The sequence below is a fragment of the Entelurus aequoreus genome, linkage group LG23 (assembly GCF_033978785.1).
Source record: "Entelurus aequoreus isolate RoL-2023_Sb linkage group LG23, RoL_Eaeq_v1.1, whole genome shotgun sequence".
Classification (NCBI taxonomy): Eukaryota; Metazoa; Chordata; class Actinopteri; order Syngnathiformes; family Syngnathidae; genus Entelurus; species Entelurus aequoreus.
The window spans coordinates 30468780-30491279 of NC_084753.1; the positions used below are offsets into that span (position 1 = coordinate 30468780).

At 40.9% G+C, this 22500-nt stretch overlaps 2 protein-coding genes across 4 annotated transcripts in view; one reads left to right on the top strand and one right to left on the bottom strand.

Moving 5' to 3' along the window:
- fzd3a (frizzled class receptor 3a) overlaps window positions 1–17249 on the top strand; it is a 72639-nt gene extending 55390 nt beyond the window's left edge. The window contains exons 7-9 of the mRNA XM_062034857.1: window positions 4480–4625; window positions 14057–14344; window positions 15596–17249. Coding sequence (XP_061890841.1) covers window positions 4480–4625; window positions 14057–14344; window positions 15596–15842 — 681 coding nt within the window. The 3' untranslated portion in view covers window positions 15843–17249. The remainder of the gene's footprint in view (window positions 1–4479; window positions 4626–14056; window positions 14345–15595) is intronic.
- The window catches only part of cdc42bpab (CDC42 binding protein kinase alpha (DMPK-like) b), a 225563-nt gene continuing 220261 nt past the window's right edge, over window positions 17199–22500 (bottom strand). For all 3 annotated transcript variants that reach the window (XM_062034850.1, XM_062034851.1, XM_062034849.1), the window contains one exon: window positions 17199–18440. In XM_062034850.1, the coding sequence (XP_061890834.1) occupies window positions 18309–18440 (132 nt within the window). In that variant the 3' untranslated portion in view covers window positions 17199–18308. The remainder of the gene's footprint in view (window positions 18441–22500) is intronic.

Sequence of the window (22500 nt, forward strand, 5' to 3'; positions counted from 1 at the left end):
TAAATAATTTTACTTTAGCCTACTACTACAACCATATTATTTACCAGCAACATAAAGTGAAACAGAAGCAGAGGTGTCCTGCCACAGTCAGTAACAAATAAACAGAAAACAGTAGTGGTCAAATACAAATAAGGCAACAAGAGAAGTATCCTACACTTCTCTTTTGTAAAGTAAATCTGAACAGCCGATATGGGCATCTACATCAACTATATGATTTGCCTGAGAAGCTGGACAGGACAAAAAAAAAAAAAAAAAATTTTATTTTTTATTTTTTTTAATTTGTGGCGCACGTAATTCTTTCGTGGCGGGCCGCCACAAATAAATGAATGTGTGGGAAACACTGACATCCTTTATTGATGTATGTTATGTAAACATGGAGATCATCTATATCCTTTATTGATGTATGTTATGTAAACATGGAGATCATCTACATCCTTTATTGATGTATGTTATGTAAACATGGAGATCATCTACATCCTTTATTGATGTATGTTGTGTAAACATGGAGATCATCTTTAAGATCCACAATCCCCTGACCACAGTTTAAACACACATTTTACCACAAGTTGTCAGAACATTAAATACACACAAATATTTTACTACTTTATTCACTTTGACAATTCATCTGGGAAAAAGAACAGTGTGTGTGTGTGTGTGTGTGTGTGTGTGTGTGTGTGTGTGTGTGTGTGTGTGTGTGTGTGTGTGTGTGTGTGTGTGTGTGTGTGTGTGTGTGTGTGTGTGTGTGTGCGCGTGCGCGTGTGTGTGTGTGAATGTGTGTGCCTGCAACCTTATGCATTAGTGTGAATGTATATTTAGTAAGAAATGTGAAGTGTTTTATTGTAAATGACTCAAATACTGAGTGATATTAAGTATATATGTGTAATAATTATAAGTAAATATATGTGATATTAATAAGTATATATGTGTAATAATTGTAAGTAAATATGTGTGATATTAATAAGTATATATGTGTAATAATTGTAAGTAAATATGTGTGATATTAATAAGTATATATGTGTAATAATGAGTAATAATTCTAAGTAAATATGTGTGATTTTAATAAGTATATGTGCAATAATGAGTAATAATTCTAATATGTGTGATATTAAGTATATATGTGGAATAATTCTAAGTAAATATATGTGATATTAATAAGTATATATGTGTAATAATTCTAAGTAAATATGTGTGATATTAATAAGTATATATGTGTAATAATGAGTAATAATTCTAAGTAAATATGTGTGATATTAATAAGTAAATGTGTGTGATAATAAGTATATGTGTAATAATGAGTAATCTAAGTAAATATGTGTGATATTAATAAGTATATATGTGTAATAATGAGTAATAATTGTAAGTAAATATGTGTGATTTTAATAAGCATATATGTGTAATAATGAGTAATAATTATAAGTAAATATGTGTGATATTAATAAGTATATGTGTAATAATGAGTAATAATTCTAATATGTGTGATATTAAGTATAAATGTGGAATAATTCTAAGTAAATATATGTGATATTAATAAGTATATATGTGTAATAATTCTAAGTAAATATGTGTGATATTAATAAGTATATATGTGTAATAATGAGTAATAATTCTAAGCGGTCAGCTTAGGCTTGACTCAGGGAAAAGGACGCCCCTGCCATGCATAGTCCCATGAGAAGTCTGCTGTTCAACACCAAGCGACTCATGATTAATTGGGATTGACGCAAGCCCTGGGCCGATCACCCTGTGGCTGGCCACCCCTGGAGAGGGCGTCTAGTGATAAGGCCGAAACGCCCAGTGACCCAGGCGCACACTACTGATGATGCGTCCAAATTGCAAAACACCCATCCACCATTCCACCAGTCATCACCAAACACTTTCAAGTATGTGCCAGCACAAAGGAATTTTACAACTTATCCTGTGTTTTTGTAAACTGATATTAATAAGTGAATGTGTGATACTTAATTAGCATATATGTGTAATGAGTAATAATTCTAAGTAAATATGTGTGATATTAATAAGTAAATATGTGTGATATTAATAACTATATATGTGTAATAATGAGTAATAATTCTAAGTAAATATGTGTGATATTAATAAGTATATGTGTAATAATGAGTAATAATTCTAATATGTGTGATATTAAGTATATATGTGGAATAATTCCAAGTAAATATATGTGATATTAAGTAAATATGTGTGATATTAATAAGTATATATGTGTAATAATTCTAAGTAAATATGTGTGATATTAATAAGTAAATATGTGTGATATTTAATTAGTATATATGTGTAATGAGTAATAATTATAAGTAAATGTGTGTGATATTAAGTAAATATGTGTGATATTAATAAGTAAACGTGTGATGATAAGTATATATGTGTAATAATGAGTAATAATTCTAAGTAAATGTGTGATATTAATAAGTACAGTATATGTGTAATGAGTAATAATTTTAAGTAAATGTGTGATATTGATAAGTAAATGTGTGATATTAATAAGTAATGTGTAATAATGAGTAATAATTCTAAGTAAATATGTGTGATATTAATAAGTATATATGTGTGATAATGAGTAATAATTCTAAGTAAATGTGTGTGATATTAAGTAATGTGTAATAATGACTAATAATTCTAAGTAAATATGTGTGATATTAAGTATATATGTGTGATAATGAGTAATAATTCTAAGTAAATGTGTGATATTAATAAGTAAATATGTGTGATATTAATAAGTATATATGTGTGATAATGAGTAATAATTCTAAGTAAATGTGTGATAATAAGTATATATGTGTAATAATGAGTAATAATTCTAAGTAAATGTGTGATATTAATAAGTATATATGTGTAATAATGAGTAATAATTTTAAGTAAATATGTGTGATATTAATAAGTAAATATGTGTGATATTGATAAGTAAATATGTGTGATATTAGGTAAATATATGTGATATTAATAAGTATATATATGTAATTAGTAATAATCCTAAGTAAATATGTGTGATATTAAGAAGTATACATATGTAATTAGTAATAATCCTAAGTAAATATGTGTGATATTAAGTATATATATGTAATTAGTAATAATCCTAAGTAAATATGTGTGATATTAATAAGTAAATATGTGTGATATTAGGTAAATATATGTGATATTAATAAGTATATATATGTAATTAGTAATAATCCTAAGTAAATATGTATGATATTAAGTAAATATGTGTGATATTAAGAAGTATATATATGTAATTAGTAATAATCCTAAGTAAATATGTGTGATATTAATAAGTAAATATGTGTGATATTAAGTATATATATGTAATTAGTAATAATCCTAAGTAAATATGTGTGATATTAATAAGTAAATATGTGTGATATTAATAAGTATATACCGTATGTGTAATAATGAGTAATAATTCTAAGTAAATGTGTGTGATATTAAGTAAATATGTGTGATATTGATAAGTAAATATGTGTGATATTAAGTAAATATGTGTGATATTAATAAGTATATGTATGTAATTAGTAATAATCCTAAGTAAATATGTGTGATATTAATAAGTAAATATGTGTGATATTAAGTATATATATGTAATTAGTAATAATCCTAAGTAAATATGTGTGATATTAATAAGTAAATATGTGTGATATTAATAAGTAAATATGTATGATATTAAGTATATATATGTAATTAGTAATAATCCTAAGTAAATATGTGTGATATTAATAAGTAAATATGTGTGATATTAATAAGTATATACCGTATGTGTAATAATGAGTAATAATTCTAAGTAAATGTGTGTGATATTAATAAGTAAATATGTGTGATATTAAGTAAATATGTGTGATAATAAGTATTTATATGTAATTAGTAATAATCCTAAGTAAATATGTGTGATATTAATAAGTAAATATGTGTGATATTAAGAAGTGTATATATGTAATAATGAGTAATAATTCTAAGTAAATGTGTGATATTAATACATATATATGTGTGATATTAATAAGTATATATGTGTAATGTGTAATAATTCTAAGTAAAATATATGTAGTAATATTACAAATATTACAAAGTAAATTAATGTAGTAATAATACAAGTAAATGCATGTAGTAATAATACAAAGTAAATATATGTAGTAATAATACAAAGTAAATATATGTAGTAATAATACAAAGTAAATACAGTATATGTAGTAATAATATTACAAAGTACATATATGTAGTAATAATATTACAAAGTAAATATTTGTAGTAATATTTAAAATTAAATATATGTAGTAAAAATATTACAAAGTGTATATGTAGTAATAATAATATTGGGTAGTACTACTGTTAATAAGTAGAATGTGTTGCAGGTGCAGCGGTCCTAACTTTACTCTTCCTCATGAAATATTTGTAGTAATACTAAGTAAATATGTGTAATATTAATACTACTACAAAGTGAATCTATGTAGTAGCACTGTTAATAAGTACAATGTGTTGCAGGTGGAGCAGAGCAGCGGTCCTAACCTCACACTCTTCCTCCTGAAATATGTCATGATGCTGATTGTTGGAATCCCTTCTATATTTTGGGTTGGCAGCAAGAAAACTTGTTACGAATGGATCAGCTTCTTCCATGGCAACAAACACAAGTACTTTTACTTCTACTTTGCAGTAATACTACATCATGTCAAGTACTTACCACACTCTTACTATATTGAGCATTCTGCTGTAGTAATACTACATCATGTTGCTAAAGGGTTTCAATGTACATGTGTATGTATGTACAGTCCTGGTCAAAAGTTTGCATACACTCAGGGGCGGATTAAGAAATTTTGGCCCCCTGGGCCTGACATGGTCTTGGCCCCTCAACCCCCCGCGCGTGTGGGCGCACACACACGCACGCACTATGCAAGAAATACTGTATACTGTGAACAGACATGCACACTGTACTGTACAGAAGAGTGCACATACTGCACACACACTATTAGGTATACCACACAGACACTGACAAGCACAGGTTTCACACAGACACAGGGGGAGGGGATAAATGGCCTAAAAATAAACATTTTTGAAAATGATTACGCCCACTTCAGTGATGGTGCATTGGGTCATTTGAGAGATATTATGTATTGGAAGTTGGTAGCTATCATGAAATAAACCCCCCAACCCACCCAAAAAACTAAATCGGACATGATTTTTGCCCCCTTTTCCTCCCTTCTATCATTAAAAATAAAATAATATCTTAGGAAAACACATTGGCATAACGGCAGCTGTGCAGCAAATTGAGGCTCAAAGTCTGTATCTATTTGTGGTTAAGCTTGAGGAGAAGGAGAAAGGTAAAATGATAACATGCATCGGAGAGCACCACAAAGAAAGGTGTAGGCCAGTTCATGGTACAAGGGCTGCATGCAGGTCAAGATAGCCCATTTCCAAGAATGCTATAGTGGCTGGACAGGCACTGGACATGTCCTGAACTCAGTGTCAGACGTGGCTGCCGAATACTTGGATGAAGTGAAGCAGCTGACAGATCTCATGCTGCCCCATCTGAAGACTGTCCTGGCCAGGCAGAGGATGGATGAGGAGACCTTCCCAATGGACCCTGTCAGTGAACAGGCTAGTAACATTGATGGCACCCCTGTGCACAACATTGGGATGGAGAGACAATGTGGCAAGGTGGACTACAAACTGAAGAAGTTGGGCACACTGAACGCAGTCAATAGGTCAATAATTTTACAGAAGAGCCAGGAGCTTCAAAGGTTTCAAGGCAGCAGCACAAGCAAAAAGGGAGGTTGAACTCAACTGGAGTAAATTCATGAAGGCAAAATTCGAGAGTAGGGCAGATGAGAAACAAGAGATGGCTCAAAGAAAGGAGAGTAAGAGACTAGACATGCTGGACACACTGAAATCTTTTGATGGCCCCTTCACGATAGTGGGGAAGTTGAAAAGTTCCTTGTGGATGAAAGTCTGCACAAGAATGCAAAGCTGCAGAGAATGAAGCTTGAGGTTCAGTTTGCCAGAGAAAGCACCAAGCTTCTGCCTAAAGTCAATCCTATCTTCACAATCCAGGTGACACTTCCCAGAAATGGCAAAAGTGCAATTCTCCAAGTCATAATGGATACTTAGAATTTTATGGTGGTGGTAAGTATTCATGAAAACAGGTAGCCTAACATTAGTGAATGGGTGAATTCTGGAAATAACCTAAAAATCTTACACAGTGCACCTTTAAGCAAGGGGTTTCTTTCGTGCTTTCAATTTTGCAAAATCATCCACCACATCATTGAAGTCCAACTCTCTTGTCAGCTCACTCTCAATTGCCATTAGAGATAACGCATTTAATCTTTTCTGAGTCATTCTTGTGCGCAGCTCATTTTTTACTCTTGACAAAAGAGAGAATGAGCGTTCTCCCTCACAGTTACTGACCGGTAGAGTGAGAAAAATCTGTAGCGCAATGTATGTATTAGGAAACGTAGGCTGTAGTCCAAAATGTATTATTGTTTTGAGCAGTCCTGAAGGGGTCCTCTCCTCATCAGTGTTGTTGAGCTGTATAAAAGATTTGAACTGTATAAGCTCCTGTCCAAGACTTTCATTGAGGTCAGATGGGTATGATTCAGTGAGAATCTTGGCCTTGTGAAGGACTGAAGCATTGGACTCTGTATCCAAAGAGAAAAGGACACTGAACAAATTGTTCAGATGTTTGTAGGCCTCCAGACGGTGATTAAGGCTTGAACTCAGTTGATCAATAGAGGCAATAAATGTCTCTATTTGAAACAGTTGCCTTCCCTCAAGCACAACATCTGGGGATGCTGATTCATCAGCAAACTTTTTACGTTTCCTCGTCCGTTCAGCCCTGTAAGATGGGGTGCCACCCAACATGTTTAAGGCTTTCTGCTCAAAATGATCAAATAGATCTCTTTGGGAGAGAACAAAGGTGCGCAGAGATTCCAGCAATCTAACTGCTGTACCAAGGTCCATGTCTGCTTTTTGAAGTTGCAGACTTGTGGCCTGAAATCTGGACAGAACAGTGTCCCAAAAGCCTGCCATGAAGGCCATCTCAAGTGAATCCAGCTTCCGCACTAGACTGTCAGCTTCAGTTCGTGTGTCTCGTTTCTCTGTGTCATCAGTGGAAATAACCTGTAGTGCTGCTTTTATTTTACTGTAGTTCTGCCACAGTGCTTTGGTAGATTCTGCACGGCAACTCCAACGCGTGTTGGATAAAGCTTTAAGTGTGAGATCTATGTTGGAATTGCCAAATACCCTGTCCCATCGGTGTGTGGATGCAGTTGTGAAGTTGTAAATAGACTGAATCAAGTCAAAATACTTAGAGACTTCATTTCCACATCTGTCAATGCTGTTGACTCCCACCAAATTCAAAGAGTGAGCTGCACATGGAATATAGTGTATTAATGGGTTGCTTTTCTTTAAGTGAGCCTGCAACCCATTATACCTCCCTGACATGTTGCTGGCATTATCATAAGCCTGCCCCCTGCAATTTGACAGCTCTAACCCTAGATTTTCCAACACAGACATGACACAGTTAGCCAAACTTTCACCTGTATGGCTAGTAATGGGCTCAAAACCCACAAAGCGTTCAACAACACTGCCCTCTTTGCTAACAAAACGGAATATGAATGTCAATTGGTCCACATGAGATAAATCTGGGGTTGAATCCACAATGATAGAGTAGTATTTGCTTGCTTGCAGTTCATCTGCTATAGCCTGTTTGGTTTTTGCACCCATCAATTCAATGAATTCCTCACAAATGGTGGAGGACAGATATGAGGTATTACCTCGACCCATCTGCCCAAACTTTCTGATGTGATCCTTTAGAAAGGGATCAAATTCAGCCAGGACCTCCAGAATACCAAGGTAGTTCCCATTGAGAGGAGACCCTAACGATTCATTTTTACCCCTAAATGCAAGGCCCCTTTCTGCAAGGAATTTAATGACTGCAACAACTCTTTGTAACACCTGCCTCCAATAGCTGCTCTCTGCCTGAAACTGTTTGAACAGGTCTGCATCAACTGTGGCACCTTTGGCGCGGTTCAAGACTGCTTGCATGCAGGTTATGTGCTCAGCACTTCGCTCATGTTCACCAAATCTTTCTGAGTGTTTCCAATCACAATAGCCTGTCACAAAAGAATGCGTTTTTGGGGAAAACAGTTTGCATGCAAAGCAGTAAACATTACCAGTAGAGGGAGAGTACATCAGCCACTCTCTTTGTACTCGTTGTCCATTGGGCAAGTGTGAAGTAAAATGTTCATTGTTTAGGCATCGGGTTTTGCCTCCTAGCCCACTGTTCCTCACAGAAGCTGGATAATGGCTGTGACGGTTGTGAAATGATTTTGCACCTCTTTGAATAAGAACTTCCTTCATTGACTCAGTGAGGGTCTCAGCCCATTTAGCGGGATCACTAGGTAGAGTTGTCACTGTAGATGGTGTTGAAGAAAGATTCAGCTCATTTTCTATGCTGTCCAGAGGTGCAGTGACCTCACATTCATCCGAGCAACTGGCTACTGCTGAATTGGTTGAATCATAAGCATCAGAAGCATTTGGTTCAGTGTCTACACTTGTAGTGGTCTCAGGATCTTGGGAGCTACATGCTAGCTCAGGTGCATTGCTAACCTTAGCTGAATTTGCAGTAGCATTTATAGAATTGCTTTCAGCAGATGTCTTTGTACTGAAGAAGCTGGAGATATTTGGAACACTCTCAAGTAAAACTGATTCCTTTTTTTTCTTTTCTTGCTGAATTTTTTTTCTAGCTCCTCCACTTAAACGTTTATGATCCATATTTCCCTTCTTTCTTTGCACATTGGCTCTTTGCCTATCACAACAGATAAACCAACTATGTGTGTGTGTGTGTGTGTGTGTGTGAGTTTGTTTGTGTGTTTATGATCGGTGCTGCTTCCTTCAAGTGTGTGAGGTGATTTAGAAAACTAGCAACCCAGCATCAACACTCCAAAGCAGAGAATAACAGCTTACTAGCATAGACAATTGAGAGCAGAGAATCAACTGATTCGTCTGATAGACAGCAGGAGAGCAGAGTGGTCAGTGATGATCGAATCAAGAAAATGTCTAAATGGCAAGGGAACAGACTGATTTGTACTGAGGAGAAAGAGAGAGAGAGCCAATTACAGTGAAATATATTCCAAAAGAGCCAAGTGACTAGCTGAAGGCAGGGACAAATGCCTTGGAGTGACCAACAAGAGTGCAAAGTACCAAATGGCAAAATGTGGAAAGACCAACAGGCAGATCTGCTTTTACCTCTTATCTTCACAACCAAAAAGTTGCTAAATGATGTTTTCAGTCGCTAGCCAGGTATGGCCAAAAGACGCGAAATCTAGCGGCAAAGTCGGTCAATCACACTGACAGTGAAACAAATATTTTGAAAAGATAATAATTGTACACCTTTGTGCACTTTAGTCTTCTATCTAAATATTTTCACAAAGGACACCAAGGCAGCTTGCTAGCTATGATGGGAGCAACAATGTCTGATAGACAGCAGGAGAGCAGAGTGGTCAGTGATGATCCAATCAAGAAAATGTCTAAATGGCAAGGGAACAGACTGATTTGTACTGAGGAGAAAGAGAGAGCCAAGTACAGTTAAATATATTCCAGAGCCAAGTGACTAACTGAAGGCAAAGACAACAGCCAGATACCTTAGCAGAGACCAACAAGAATTCAAAGTACCTAATAGCAAGATGGCGAGACCAACACAATAAATTGTATTAGGATTTAATTTATTAACGTTAATCTTAACAGCCAAAAAGTTGCTGAATAATGTTTGTAGTCGCTAGCCAGGTATGCCCAAAACAAGAGTCGCTAAACCTAGCAGCAAAGTTGCTTAATTGCAACACACTCTAGGATTCAGGGGAATTAAGGATAATAAAGATATTAATTGTACAACTTTTTGTACTTTTTTTCTAGTTTTTTGAGTCGCCAGCCATGTATGGCCAAAAGTCGCTAATTGAATGCCAACGTTGCTTAATCGCCAACACACTGGGACTCACTGAAGGACTGACTGAATAAAAAAGATAATTAAGATAATTGTGTACTTTTCTCTTCTGATATTTTCTCTAAGGACCCCAAGCTATCTGCAAGCAGCAATAATGTCTGACAGACAGGAGAGCAGAGTGGTCAGTGATGAATGGCAAGGGAACAGGCTGATTTGTACTGAGGAGAAAGAGAGAGAGAGAGCCAATTACAGTGAAATATATTCCAAAAGAGCCAAGTGACTAGCTGAAGGCAGGGACAAATGCCTTGGAGTGACCAAGAAGAGTGCAAAGTACCAAATGGCAAAATGTGGGAAGACCAACAGGAAGATCTGCTTTTACCACTTATCTTCACAACCAAAAAGTCGCTAAATGATGTTTTTAGTCGCTAGCCAGGTATGGCCAAAAGACGCGAAATCTAGCGGCAAAGTCGGTCAATCACACAGTGAAACAAATAATTTTAAAAAGATAGTAATCGTACAATGTCTTGTACTTTTGTCTTCTTTCTTAATATTTCTCAAAGGACACCAAAATGTCGCTATCTGCAGGCAGCTTGCTAGCTATGATGGCAGCAACAATGTACCTTAGAGTGACTGACCAACAAGAGCTCAAAGTACCTAATGGCAAAATGTGGAGAGACAGACACAATAAATTGCATTAAGATGAAGAGAACTGTTGCTATTATTAATCTTAACATCAACCAGAAAGTCGCTAAATGTCACCAGCCAGGTATGGCCAAAAGTCGCTTAATTGGCCACACACAGTAACAGAGAAACTAACAAAAAAAAGATCATAAAGATAATAGTTGTACAACTGTGTGTACTTTTGTCTTCTTTCTAAATATTTTCCCAAAGGACACCAAAATGTTGCTATCTGCAGGCGGGAGCGTGCCTATGTTCCCCGGGTCCTATGTTCCCCGGGTCCTATGTTCCCCGGTTGTTCCTGGGTCTTTGTATGCGACCGGGGAACTTAGGACCCTTTTTCTAAAAAAGGGTCCTATGTTCCCTGCATTGTATCTGGCGAAATTGCGAAATTGTGCCCTGACCAAAACCATCCCTAAACCTAACCTGTCACAGGGCGTTGTGGAGCACTTTTTTTTGGCGAAATTGTGCCCTGACCAAAACCATCCCTAAACCTAACCTGTCACAGGGCGTGCGGCAGCAGATAGAGCAACTCAAACGCGAACTTCCTTCCTTCGACAACTTAAACGCGTCTCTGTCATGCGTGTCTGCGTGCGTCTTACTTAGTCGCGCATTGGAAGCAGCGGGGAACATAGAACCCTTTTCTGGAAAAAGTGTTGTACGTTCCCCGCAGCGGGGAACATAGAACCCTTTTTTTTAAAAAGGGTCCTTAGTTCCCCGGTAGAGGGGAACATAGGACCCGGGTAACATAGGGACGGGGAACATAGGGATGACCCGCTGCAGGCAGCTTGCTAGCTATGATGGCAGCAACGATGTCTGCCAGACAGGAGAGAGTGGTCAGTGACGATCGAATCGAGAAAATGACAAAATGGGTCAAAGACCAAAAAGTTATTAACTGACAGCAGTGACAAATGTCAGACTGTAAACTTTCTCGAAAGAAAAGGACAAAATGGGAAGATGCTGATAATAACAGCAAAATGGAAAATATAAGAATTTCCAAGTAATGCTCAACTCAAGTGTGTGTGTGTGTGTGTGTGCGCGCGTTAAACTTCTTGTTGAATGATTTCAAATTATCTCTGAGTCTGAACTGAGGGAAAGGAAACCAAATTTTGAGCAGTCTCTCACGAGTTCAAAATACCAAATGAGGAGATTCTAAAAGAACAGACCGGTTTATGAAAGACTTGATGGGGGAGGGGCACAGCTAAGAATACTTGAGTGAGATTCTGTGATCCAAATTCGAGATAGAGCTTTTTGATAATGATAATTTGTCAGAGTAAGGTTGTGTAATCAAAATTTGAGAATGAGCTTTGTCAATCAATCAAGAATATTTGCATTAAGTTCTGTGATCAAAATTCAGAAACAACCTTTAATAATTGATAAAGAATATGTGAGTGAGGTTGTGTGATCCATCCAATTTGAGAATTAGCTTTGATAATAATGATTGAGAGCCTCTGGCCCTCTGTGGATCATGGCCGCGGGGCCAATTTTGCCTGGCCCCTTGGGGCCTCTGTGGGTCGTGGCCGCGGGGCCAAGTTGGCCTGGCCCCTTGGGGCCTCTGACCCTCTATGGATCGGGGCCAAGTTGGCCTGACCCCTCGGGGCCTCTGGCCCTCTATGGATCATGGCCGCGGGGCCAAGTTGGCCTGACCCCTTAGGACCTCAGGCCCTCTGTGGGTCGCGGCCGCGGGGCCAAGTTGACCTGGCCCCTTGGGGCCTCTTACCCTCTATGGATCGTGGCCGCGGGGCCAAGTTGACCTGGCCCCTTGGGGCCTCTGGCCTTCTGTGGCTCGCGGCCGCGGGGCCAAGTTGGCCTGGCCCTTTGGGGCCTCTGGCCTTCTGTGGGTCGTGGCCGCGGGGCCAAGTTGGCCTGGCCCCTTGGGGCCTCTGACCGTCTATGGATCGTGGCCGCGGGGCCAAGTTGACCTGGCCCCCTGGGGCCTCTGACCCTCTATGGATCGTGGCCGCGGGGCCAAGTTGGCCTGGCCCCTTGGGGCCTCTGACCGTCTATGGATCATGGCCGCGGGGCCATGTTGGCCTGGCCCCTTGGGGCCTCTGGCCCTCTGTGGGTCGCGGCCGCGGGGCCAAGTTGACCTGGCCCCTTGGGGCCTCTTACCCTCTATGGATCATGGCCGCGGGGCCAAGTTGGCCTGGCCCCTTGGGGCTTAAGATTATTATTTTTGCAAAAGTAGTTTTGCTTGGGTCGCGGCCGCGGGGCCAAGTTGGCCTGGCCCCTTGGGGCCTCTGGCCCCCTGGGCCTGGGCCCGGTAGGCCCGGTCATTAATCCACCTATGCATACACTTGTAAAGAACATAATGTCATGGCTGTCTTGAGTTTCCAGTAATTTCTACAACTCTTATTTTTTTGTGATAGAGTGATTGGAGCACATACTTGTTGGTCACAAAAAACATTCATTTAGTTTGGTTCTTTTATGAATTTATTATGGGTCTACTGAAAATGTGAGCAAATGTGCTGGGTCAAAAGTATACATACAGCAATGTTAATATTTGCTTACATGTCCCTTGGCAAGTTTCACTGCAATAAGGCACTTTTGGTAGCCATCCACAAGCTTCTGCTTGAATTTTTGACCACTCCTCTTGACAAAATTGGTGCAGTTCAGCTAAATGTGTTGGTTTTTTGACTTGTTTCTTCAGCATTGTCCACACGTTTAAGTCAGGACTTTGGGAAGGCCATTCCAAAACCTTCATTCTAGCCTGATTTAGCCATTCCTTTACCACTTTTGACGTGTGTTTGGGATCATTGTTGGAACACCCAACTGCGCCCAAGACCCAACCTCCGGGCTGATGATTTTAGAATTTGGAGGTAATCCTCCCTTTTCATTATCCCATTTAAAGCACCAGTTCCATTGGCAGCAAAACAGGCAGAGAGCATAATACTACCACCACCATGCTTGACGGTAGGGATGGTGTTCCTGGGATTAAAGGCCTCACCTTTTCTCCTCCAAACATATTGCTGGGTATTGTGGCCAAACAGCTCCATTTTTGTTTCATCTGACATCACATGGACAAAGATAAGACCTTCTGGAGGAAAGTTCTGTGGTCAGATGAAACAAAAATGTAGGAGGATTACCTACAAATTCTTCAGGACAACCTAAAATGAATGTTTTTTGTGACCAACAAGTATGTGCTCCAATCACTCACTTTTGACCAGGACTGTAAGTACATGTGTACATACATGTACTTATACATGTGTACATGTATGTACACATCTACATATACATGTGTACATACATGTATACTCTACTTGCTAATACTTACACATCTCTACCTCCTCCATCCTCAGAGAGTTAACCTCATCTTCTACCATCTCTCCTCCTCCTCATCTACCACCTTCCTTCCTTGCGCCCTCCTTCCTCACCTCCTCATCTTCACCCGCTCCCTTGTCTCCTCTTCCCTCACCTCCTCGTGTGCTTTCCTGCCCTCCTGCTGGTCAGGTCCAAGGTGAAGGAGAGTCTTCAGGTCCTCCATCAGCCCGACTTCACTCAGCTGCTGCTCGGAGATCCTCGCACGTCCATCGTGAGGAAGTCTCGAGGGACGTCCACCCAGGGCACCTCCACCCACGCGTCCTCCGCCCACCTGTCTTCCGCCCACCTCTCCTGCGCCCACCTGGCCGCCGTGGACCAGCCGCCCAGTGGCAGCACCAGCAGGGCGGCGTCGGTCCTCAGCGCCGGCTCCAAGAGGAGCAGTTCTCACAGCAGCTTGCAGCGCTCGCCACTCGGCAGGTGAGAGGAGGAAGTGGCCATGATGTCATCATGAGCAAAGAATTAGCGATGATGTCATCGCCAGCACCTGCAAGGACGCGACGATGACATCATTGCCAGCGCCTACAAGGATGCGACGATGTCATCGGCAGCGCCTGCTAGGACGCGGCGATGTCATTGCTAGCAAGGACGCAACGATGACATCATTGCCAGCGCCTGCTAGGACGCAACGATGTCATCGGCAGCGCCTGCAAGGACGCGACGATGACATCATCGCCAGCGCCTGCAAGGACGCGGCGATGTCATCTGCAGCGGCCTCAAAGGACGCGGCGATGTCATCGGCAGCGCCTGCAAGGACGCGACGATGACATCATCGGCAGCGCCTGCAAGGACGCGACGATGACACCATCGCCAGCGCCTGCAAGGACGCGACGATGACATCGCCAGCGCCTGCTAGGACGCGACGATGACATCATCGGCAGCGCCTGCAAGGACGCGACGATGACATCGCCAGCGCCTGCTAGGACGCGGCGATGTCATCGCCAGCGCCTGCTAGGACGCGGCGATGTCATCGCCAGCGCCTGCTAGGACGCGGCGATGTCATCGCCAGCGCCTGCTAGGACGCGGCGATGTCATCGCCAGCGCCTGCAAGGACGCGGCGATGTCATCGCCAGCGCCTGCAAGGACGCGACGATGTCATCTTCAGCGCCTGCTAGGACGCGGCGATGTCATCGCCAGCGCCTGCAAGGACGCGACGATGTCATCTTCAGCGCCTGCTAGGACGCGGCGATGTCATCGCCAGCGCCTGCTAGGACGCGGCGATGTCATCGCCAGCGCCTGCTAGGACGCGGCGATGTCATCGCCAGCGCCTGCTAGGACGCGGCGATGTCATCGGCAGCGCCTGCTAGGACGCGGCGATGTCATCGCCAGCGCCTGCTAGGACGCGGCGATGTCATCGCCAGCGCCTGCAAGGACGCGGCGATGTCATCGCCAGCGCCTGCAAGGACGCGACGATGTCATCTTCAGCGCCTGCTAGGACGCGGCGATGTCATCGCCAGCGCCTGCTAGGACGCGGCGATGTCATCGCCAGCGCCTGCTAGGACGCGACGATGTCATCGCCAGCGCCTGAAAGGACGCGACGATGATGTCATCGCCAGCGCCTGCAAAGACGCGACGACGATGTCATCGCCAGCGCCTGCAAGGACGTGGTGACGTCAGCGTGGCGTCCGTGCATGGCGAGCCCCTGCTGACCGCTTGTCTCCTCGCCATCAGATACACGACGTCCAACTCCCCTCATGCTGAGGACCAGGTCCCCCACCTGGATGATCCGGCTCAGTCCAGACACGGCAGCGCCAATCGCCTGGACAGCTTATCGCGGCACAGCTCCGCCCACAGACTGGGGAGCCAATCACGGCACAGCAGTGCCAGGGACCTAAGCTCCGCCCCCCAAATGATGCTGGGGGGGCCAGGAAATGGAATCCACAAAGTGCTGGAGGAGTGCACTTCTTTGACGCCTTGAAGGAACACTTAGAAGTCTGCAGCCACTGAGCCAATCACGTGGCCCCGTTTCAACGGCCAATCAAAATGAGCGAGCCAAAGACTCAATTTTTTTTTTTTTTTTTAAACTCCTTCTTGGTTTACGTCATCAGACTCGTTGTGTGCAGCGACTTTACGAGCAGAACTCCAAACACTAAAGCAGTTTTTACCCAAAAAATGATTTGCAAGTGAAACTATTTTTCTTCAATTGAAAAACAATTTGCAAGTGAAACAACTAAAATTCTTCAAATAGAAATATTTGCCACCTGGTCGTGCTGGAGGAGTCCTAATGATCTTAGCAGCACCCGAGGCAGGGCTTGATAGGTGCGGGTGTGGCCCGGCCAGGCTCAGCCCAAAGAGGCAATGTAGTAGATGTTGACTGCTTTGTGAGACAGGACCTTTAGGGGGCCGATTCTTGGCTCCATAAGCTTGCTCTTGGGACGTCACCTTGCTGGGGGGAAGGAGCCTGAGTTGATGTGCAAGGTGGAGAAGTTCTAGTCGGACTCACTTGGACGCACAAAAGGGCTCTGGAAGCAGTTCTCTCCAGAGGGACTGGACTCTCTTCCACTCTGGCGTTGCACACAGTGAGAGGCGATGGGGCTGGTGTGGTCATTCTTGTTGCCCCCCGCCTCAAAACTTGCACGTTGGAGGCGAGAAGGCAGCTTCCCTCCGCCTGCAGGTGGGTGGGGGGGGGGACGGGTCCTGACTGCTGTTTGTGATTACGCACCAAACAGCAGTTCAGAATTCCCGCCCTTTTTGGAGTCCCTGGAGGGAGTACTGGAGAGTGCTGCCTCAAGGGCCATGGAATCTCCCGGGAGGAGCTGGACCAAGGGAAGTCTGGGCTTCTCTGCTTAGGCTGCTGCCCCCGTGACCCGACCTCGGATAAGTGGGAAGAGAGGTGGATGAATTCGTAAGTAAAAGAAAAATTTCAAGCCGAATAAGGATTCACAAGTACACTTTTTTTTTTCTGCAAGGGTGTAAAAAAAATGGCAGACAGAAGAGAAGGGAAACAAGCTCAACCTGTAAGTTAACCTGTAAGCGGAATGTTGCCAACAGTTTTTACTCACAGAACATTTTTATACTTGCAAGTGCTTTTTTTTCTACTTGTAAATCATTTTTTAAATTGAATTGTGCTTTACTTATGCATCTGTTTTTTTTTTTTAATTGAAAATATTTTTTATTCTTGCAAAGGGTGAGTAGAAACATGTTTAGGCCAACAGAAACCTCATGTGGTTTCTTAGCGCTCACGAATACAAACAACTTTATTAGGAACAAAAGCAGTCAGTTTCTTGTGAAATGTATTTTTGAATAAAGGTGAAAATAAGGACACACAGGCGTCTCCTTGGTAACAGCCCTCCGCTTTATTGAAATACATCGGAGTTGGTAAATATGACTTTCTTTTGACCTTTACACCTTAAATATTTTGTGCAAAAACAATCGACGTCACCTGCAGTGTCCTCGTCCTCAAACACCCAAAGGAGGAAGAAGAAAAAAAAAGCAAATCCAAAGAAAAACCAAGCAAATGATTACATCGGACATGCAAAACTGTACAAATTATTACAAAGCAAACCAATAAAAAGCAAAGTGTGATATGGAAGAGCAAAATAATATCGAAGGAATTGTAAAGAAGTGAAATGCAAGAGTGATTTTTTTTTTGTAGTATTTGGGGGGGAAAGGGGGGGGGGGCACCGCAGCCTTAAAATGTTGACAATCCAAAAACACAACCTGAGCCTGTTAGCGCAATCTTAAATGTACAAAATGTTACGTTCCACGTGTCAGGTTAGGCACAAGAGTCATGACACGTGGAATTAGTGTTGAAAATCAAGTGTAGTGAATATTTCCCTCTAGTGTCACAAATATGAACAGCTTTTTTTTAATAATTGACCAATATAGCCATCCACCTTTTTTTTTTTGATTCCATAAGCGAGCAAATCAAGCCCACATTCCTCTGCAGGAAAGTCAATCAAGTCACAAACTTTTTTTTTTGCTACTAAAACACGATCAGCGCTTGTTAATGTCACACCCGGGCTTCTGTGCGTGTGTGTGTGTGTGTGTGCGTGTCCAAATGCAAACCATGGAGGGAGGGGTCATAAGGTTAAAAAAAAAAAAATCTAAAAATTAATTTAAAAAAGTTTTTAAATGGCTTCCTCATGAATAAAAAACAAATCCTTCTCATATATTACTCTCTACCTATGTACAGGAATCATGGCGAGCGATGATGTCACTGCCACGGGGACCAATGCGAACGCGCCGTGACGATGAGGTCGTTTGCTGTTAAAAGTGTGACACTTGTTTTTTTGGAAGGGGGGGGGCTGTCTAGACGCCACCCGTCTGCGCGGGGCCGACAAGCGAAGCTAACGTTTTCTGCTCTAAGATAAATAAATTAAAATCTCGTCCCCTGGAAGCCAAAAGGCTGGTTATGTACAAGTAAGAAACCTGCGAGGTGTGCTCATGTGTCCCAGGCCACGCGCTCCGAGCTCTCCAGGGACAAGGACTTGGTCTTGTGGGGGGAGGCGGGGCTGGGGGGGCTGCTGAAGGTGGAGCTGTTGGAGGCGGTGGAGTGACGTGGGGAGTCCGAGTCCTGCACACATGCCAGAAACACAACTTCCAGTTAGCCACGCCCTTATTTGGCTTCTTTCTTTTTTTATTGAGTACTGATCATGAATAGTTGTATTTAGCAGCATTATCACCTTCACCTGACGTGTGACCAACATACTTTCTACACCTGCTCATCATCTTCCATCATTTCTAATCTAATTCATTCACGGCAGGTTTTGTCCACATTCTTCTTTTCTACTTTTTTTTGCAATCTATTTGTTGGCGGCACCCTTGGTTGAAATTGGCATGTATATAAACATATATATATATATATATACATACAGCTACAAATATACACACACATATGACACGACACATAGACATACACTATATCGCCAAAAGTATTTGGCCACCCATCCAAATGATGAGAATCAGGTGTCCACGGGTGTATCAAATCAAGCACTTAGGCATGGAGACTGTTTCTACAAGCACTTGTGAAAGAATGGGCCGCTTTCAGTGATTTCCAGCGTGGAACTGCCATAGAATGCCATATTGAGACCTCCGATACCGGGAGGTGGGGGGCGTGGTTAAGAGGGGAATATATTTAAACTAGAATTCACCAACTCAAGTATTTCATATATATATATATGAAATACTTGACTTTCAGTGAATTCTAGCTATATATATATATATATATATATATATATATATATATATATATATATATATATATATATATATATATATATATATATATATATATATATATATATATATATATATATATATATATATATATATATATTTTATTATACATATAAATAAAAGAAATACTTGAATTTCAGTGTTCTGGAGACTATCCAGTAGATGGCAGTATTGTCCTGTTTAAGAGTGTCACAACATTGCTGTTTACGGCAGACAAACTGCTTTACGGTAGACTAAACGTGACTGCTGTTGTTGTGTGTTGTTACCGCGCTGGGAGGACGTCAATGAAACAGCCTAACAATAAACCCACATAAGAAACCAAGAACTCGCCCTCGATCATTCTACAGTTATGTCATTGGGCAGGCACGCTGTTTATATCGTGGGAAAGCGGACGTGAGAACAGGCTGTCCCCACTCAGGTCCGCATTGAGCTGGAGGGGGCGTGGCCTCCAGCTCCCGCTGAATACCGGGAGTTTGTCGGGAGAAAATTTCTGCCGGGAGGTTATCGGGAGAGGCGCTGAATACCGGGAGTCTCCCGGTAAAAACGGGAGGGTTGGCAAGTATGTAGGATGCCACCTGTGCAACAAATCCAGTCGTGAAATTTCCTCGCTCCTAAATATTCCAAAGTCAACTGTCGGCTTTATGATAAGAAAATGGAAGAGTTTGGGAACAACAGCAACTCAGCCACCAAGTGGTAGGAGGGGGAAATTTGGTGGAGGAGGAATTATGGTGTGGGGTTGTTTTTCCCTTAGTTCCAGTGAAAGGAACTTTGAATGCTCCAGGATACCAAAACATTTTGGACAATTCCATGCTTCCAACCTTGTGGGAACAGTTTGGAGCGGTCCCCTTCCTCTTCCAACATGGCTGTGCACCAGTGCACAAAGCAAGGTCCATAATGACAAAGTCTGGTGTGGATGAACTTGACTGGCCTGCACAGAGTCCTGACCCGAACCCGATAGAACACCTTTGGGATGAATTAGAACGGAGACTGAGAGCCGGGCCTTCTCCACCAACATCAGTGTGTGACCTCACCAATGCGCTTTTGGAAGAATGGTGGAAAATTCCTACAAACACACTCTGCAACCTTGTGGACAGCCTTCCCAGAAGAGTTGAAGCTGTAATAGCTGCAAAAGGTGGACCCACATCATATTGAACCCTACGGGTTAGGAATGGGATTGCACTTCAAGTTCATATGTGAGTCAAGGCAGGTGGCCAAATACTTTTGGCAATATAGTGTATATACATACTTCTACAGACATATCTACGAAAATAAATACACATATATACAATTTATGCATATGTACACGTATATACATACATGTATATTTATATATATTTATATATACATACATATATATATATATATATATATATATATATATATATATATATATATATATATATACATATACATATATATATATATACATATATATATATACATATATATATACATATATATATATACATATATATATACATATATATATATACATATATATATATACATATATATACATATATATATATACATATATATACATATATATATATATACATATATATATATATACATATATATACATATATATATATATACATATATATATATATACATATATATATATATACATATATATATATATACATATATATATATATATATATATACACACATATATATATATATATATACACACATATATATATATATATATACATATATATATATATATGTGTGTGTGTAATGTATATACACACAAGGGCTGTCAAACGATTAAAATAATCGACATCAATCACAGTTGGGTCATAGTTGACTCAAAATAATCGCAATTAATCACAGATAAATATAATTATTCATCATTAACTACCCTGGACAGATCATTTGAAAGTTGTTATGACTGGACAATTAATTTGTGTTAAACATGCTTTTTTTTTTAAAACAGCTCAACACAAAAAGGACAAACATGCTTTTAAAGTTAAAAGTTAAAGTACCACTGATAGTCACACACACACTAGGTGTGGTGAAATTATTCTCTGCATTAGACCCATCACCCTTGATCACCCTCTGGGGAGGAGAGGGGAGCAGTGAGCAGCAGCAGTGGCCGTGTTCGGGAATCATTTCTGGTGATTTAACCCCCAATTCCAACCCTTGATGCTGAGTGCCAAGCAGGGAGGTAATGGCTCCCATTTTTATAGTCTTTGCTATGACTCGGCCGGGGTTTGAACTCACAACCTACCGATCTCAGGGCGGACACTCGAACCACTAGGCCACTGAGCAGGTTACTCAAGCAAAGAGAATTTAAAAAAACCTGCAGTGTGTCAAGTGTCTGGACAGATTTCCTATTTTGTAGGAATACCAAATTTGTATTCCTGCTGTAGGAGCACTTGCATTCAGAGGAGGAGCTACACTTCCATGTTTAGATAGCTCTTTCAAGCATGAATAACACAAAATGTGTTGATTGTCAAAATGTTTGCTAAAGAAACAATGTGATATTTCTACCTGAATAAATGCTGCTGGTGTTCTGGTGGCACAAGTTAATGGCATTTATATCTCTGCATGACCATGTTTTAACCTTCTTATTGATAAAATGTCATATTCAGCCTGTTAAACATTCTAGAATTTCAGACTATCATCAGAACAGGTTCTAAAAGAATATACCATAGCGATGGTCATATTTTGTAGTCAACTGTAATTACTCAATGTGGGCTGCAGAGGGCAGTGGCAGGCATGCCTGCAGTATTGGACCTAGTCTCAGTGGTAGCAGTTCAAAGAGAGAAAGTTTTCCTCCTTCACATCATTACAATACACTTCATTTCAATCTACCAGAAAACATTTATTTAGGTAGAAATATCACAGAATAACTGAGACGATTTTTTGTTGTTTTGTTGGTTAGACCGGATGTGAAGCGTAGCGCTATTATATTGAATCCGCCAACCGGACGTGTGTGATTGTATGAGAAAAGACTTGACATGTTTTGACGCAAATGTCCGATAAAAGTGACTTCAGACTTCCTCTCTACCGTCTTTGTTTCTGCTGAGCTTGTGTTCCATCTTATTAAAGCAGTTTGAGTACCAATCTACATTTTATGTTTCCAATGCACTTAACTGTAATACAAACACGGACGCAAAGCTTCTCCTCACTCCAGCAGCAAAGTGCGCTCAGCATTCGCTTCAACGATGTCGGCGCTTGCCAAGGTTTTGGATCTAACTTTTCTTTTTTTTGGATCTAATTTTCCCATAAGTTGCCCCTTTCTTTGTGCAGTTCCATCCATCCATTTCCTACCGCTTATTCCCTTCGGGGTCGCGGGGGGCGCTGGAGCCTATCTCAGCTACAATCGGGCGGAAGGCGGGGTACACCCTGGACAAGTTGCCACCGCTTGTGATTCAACAGTAACT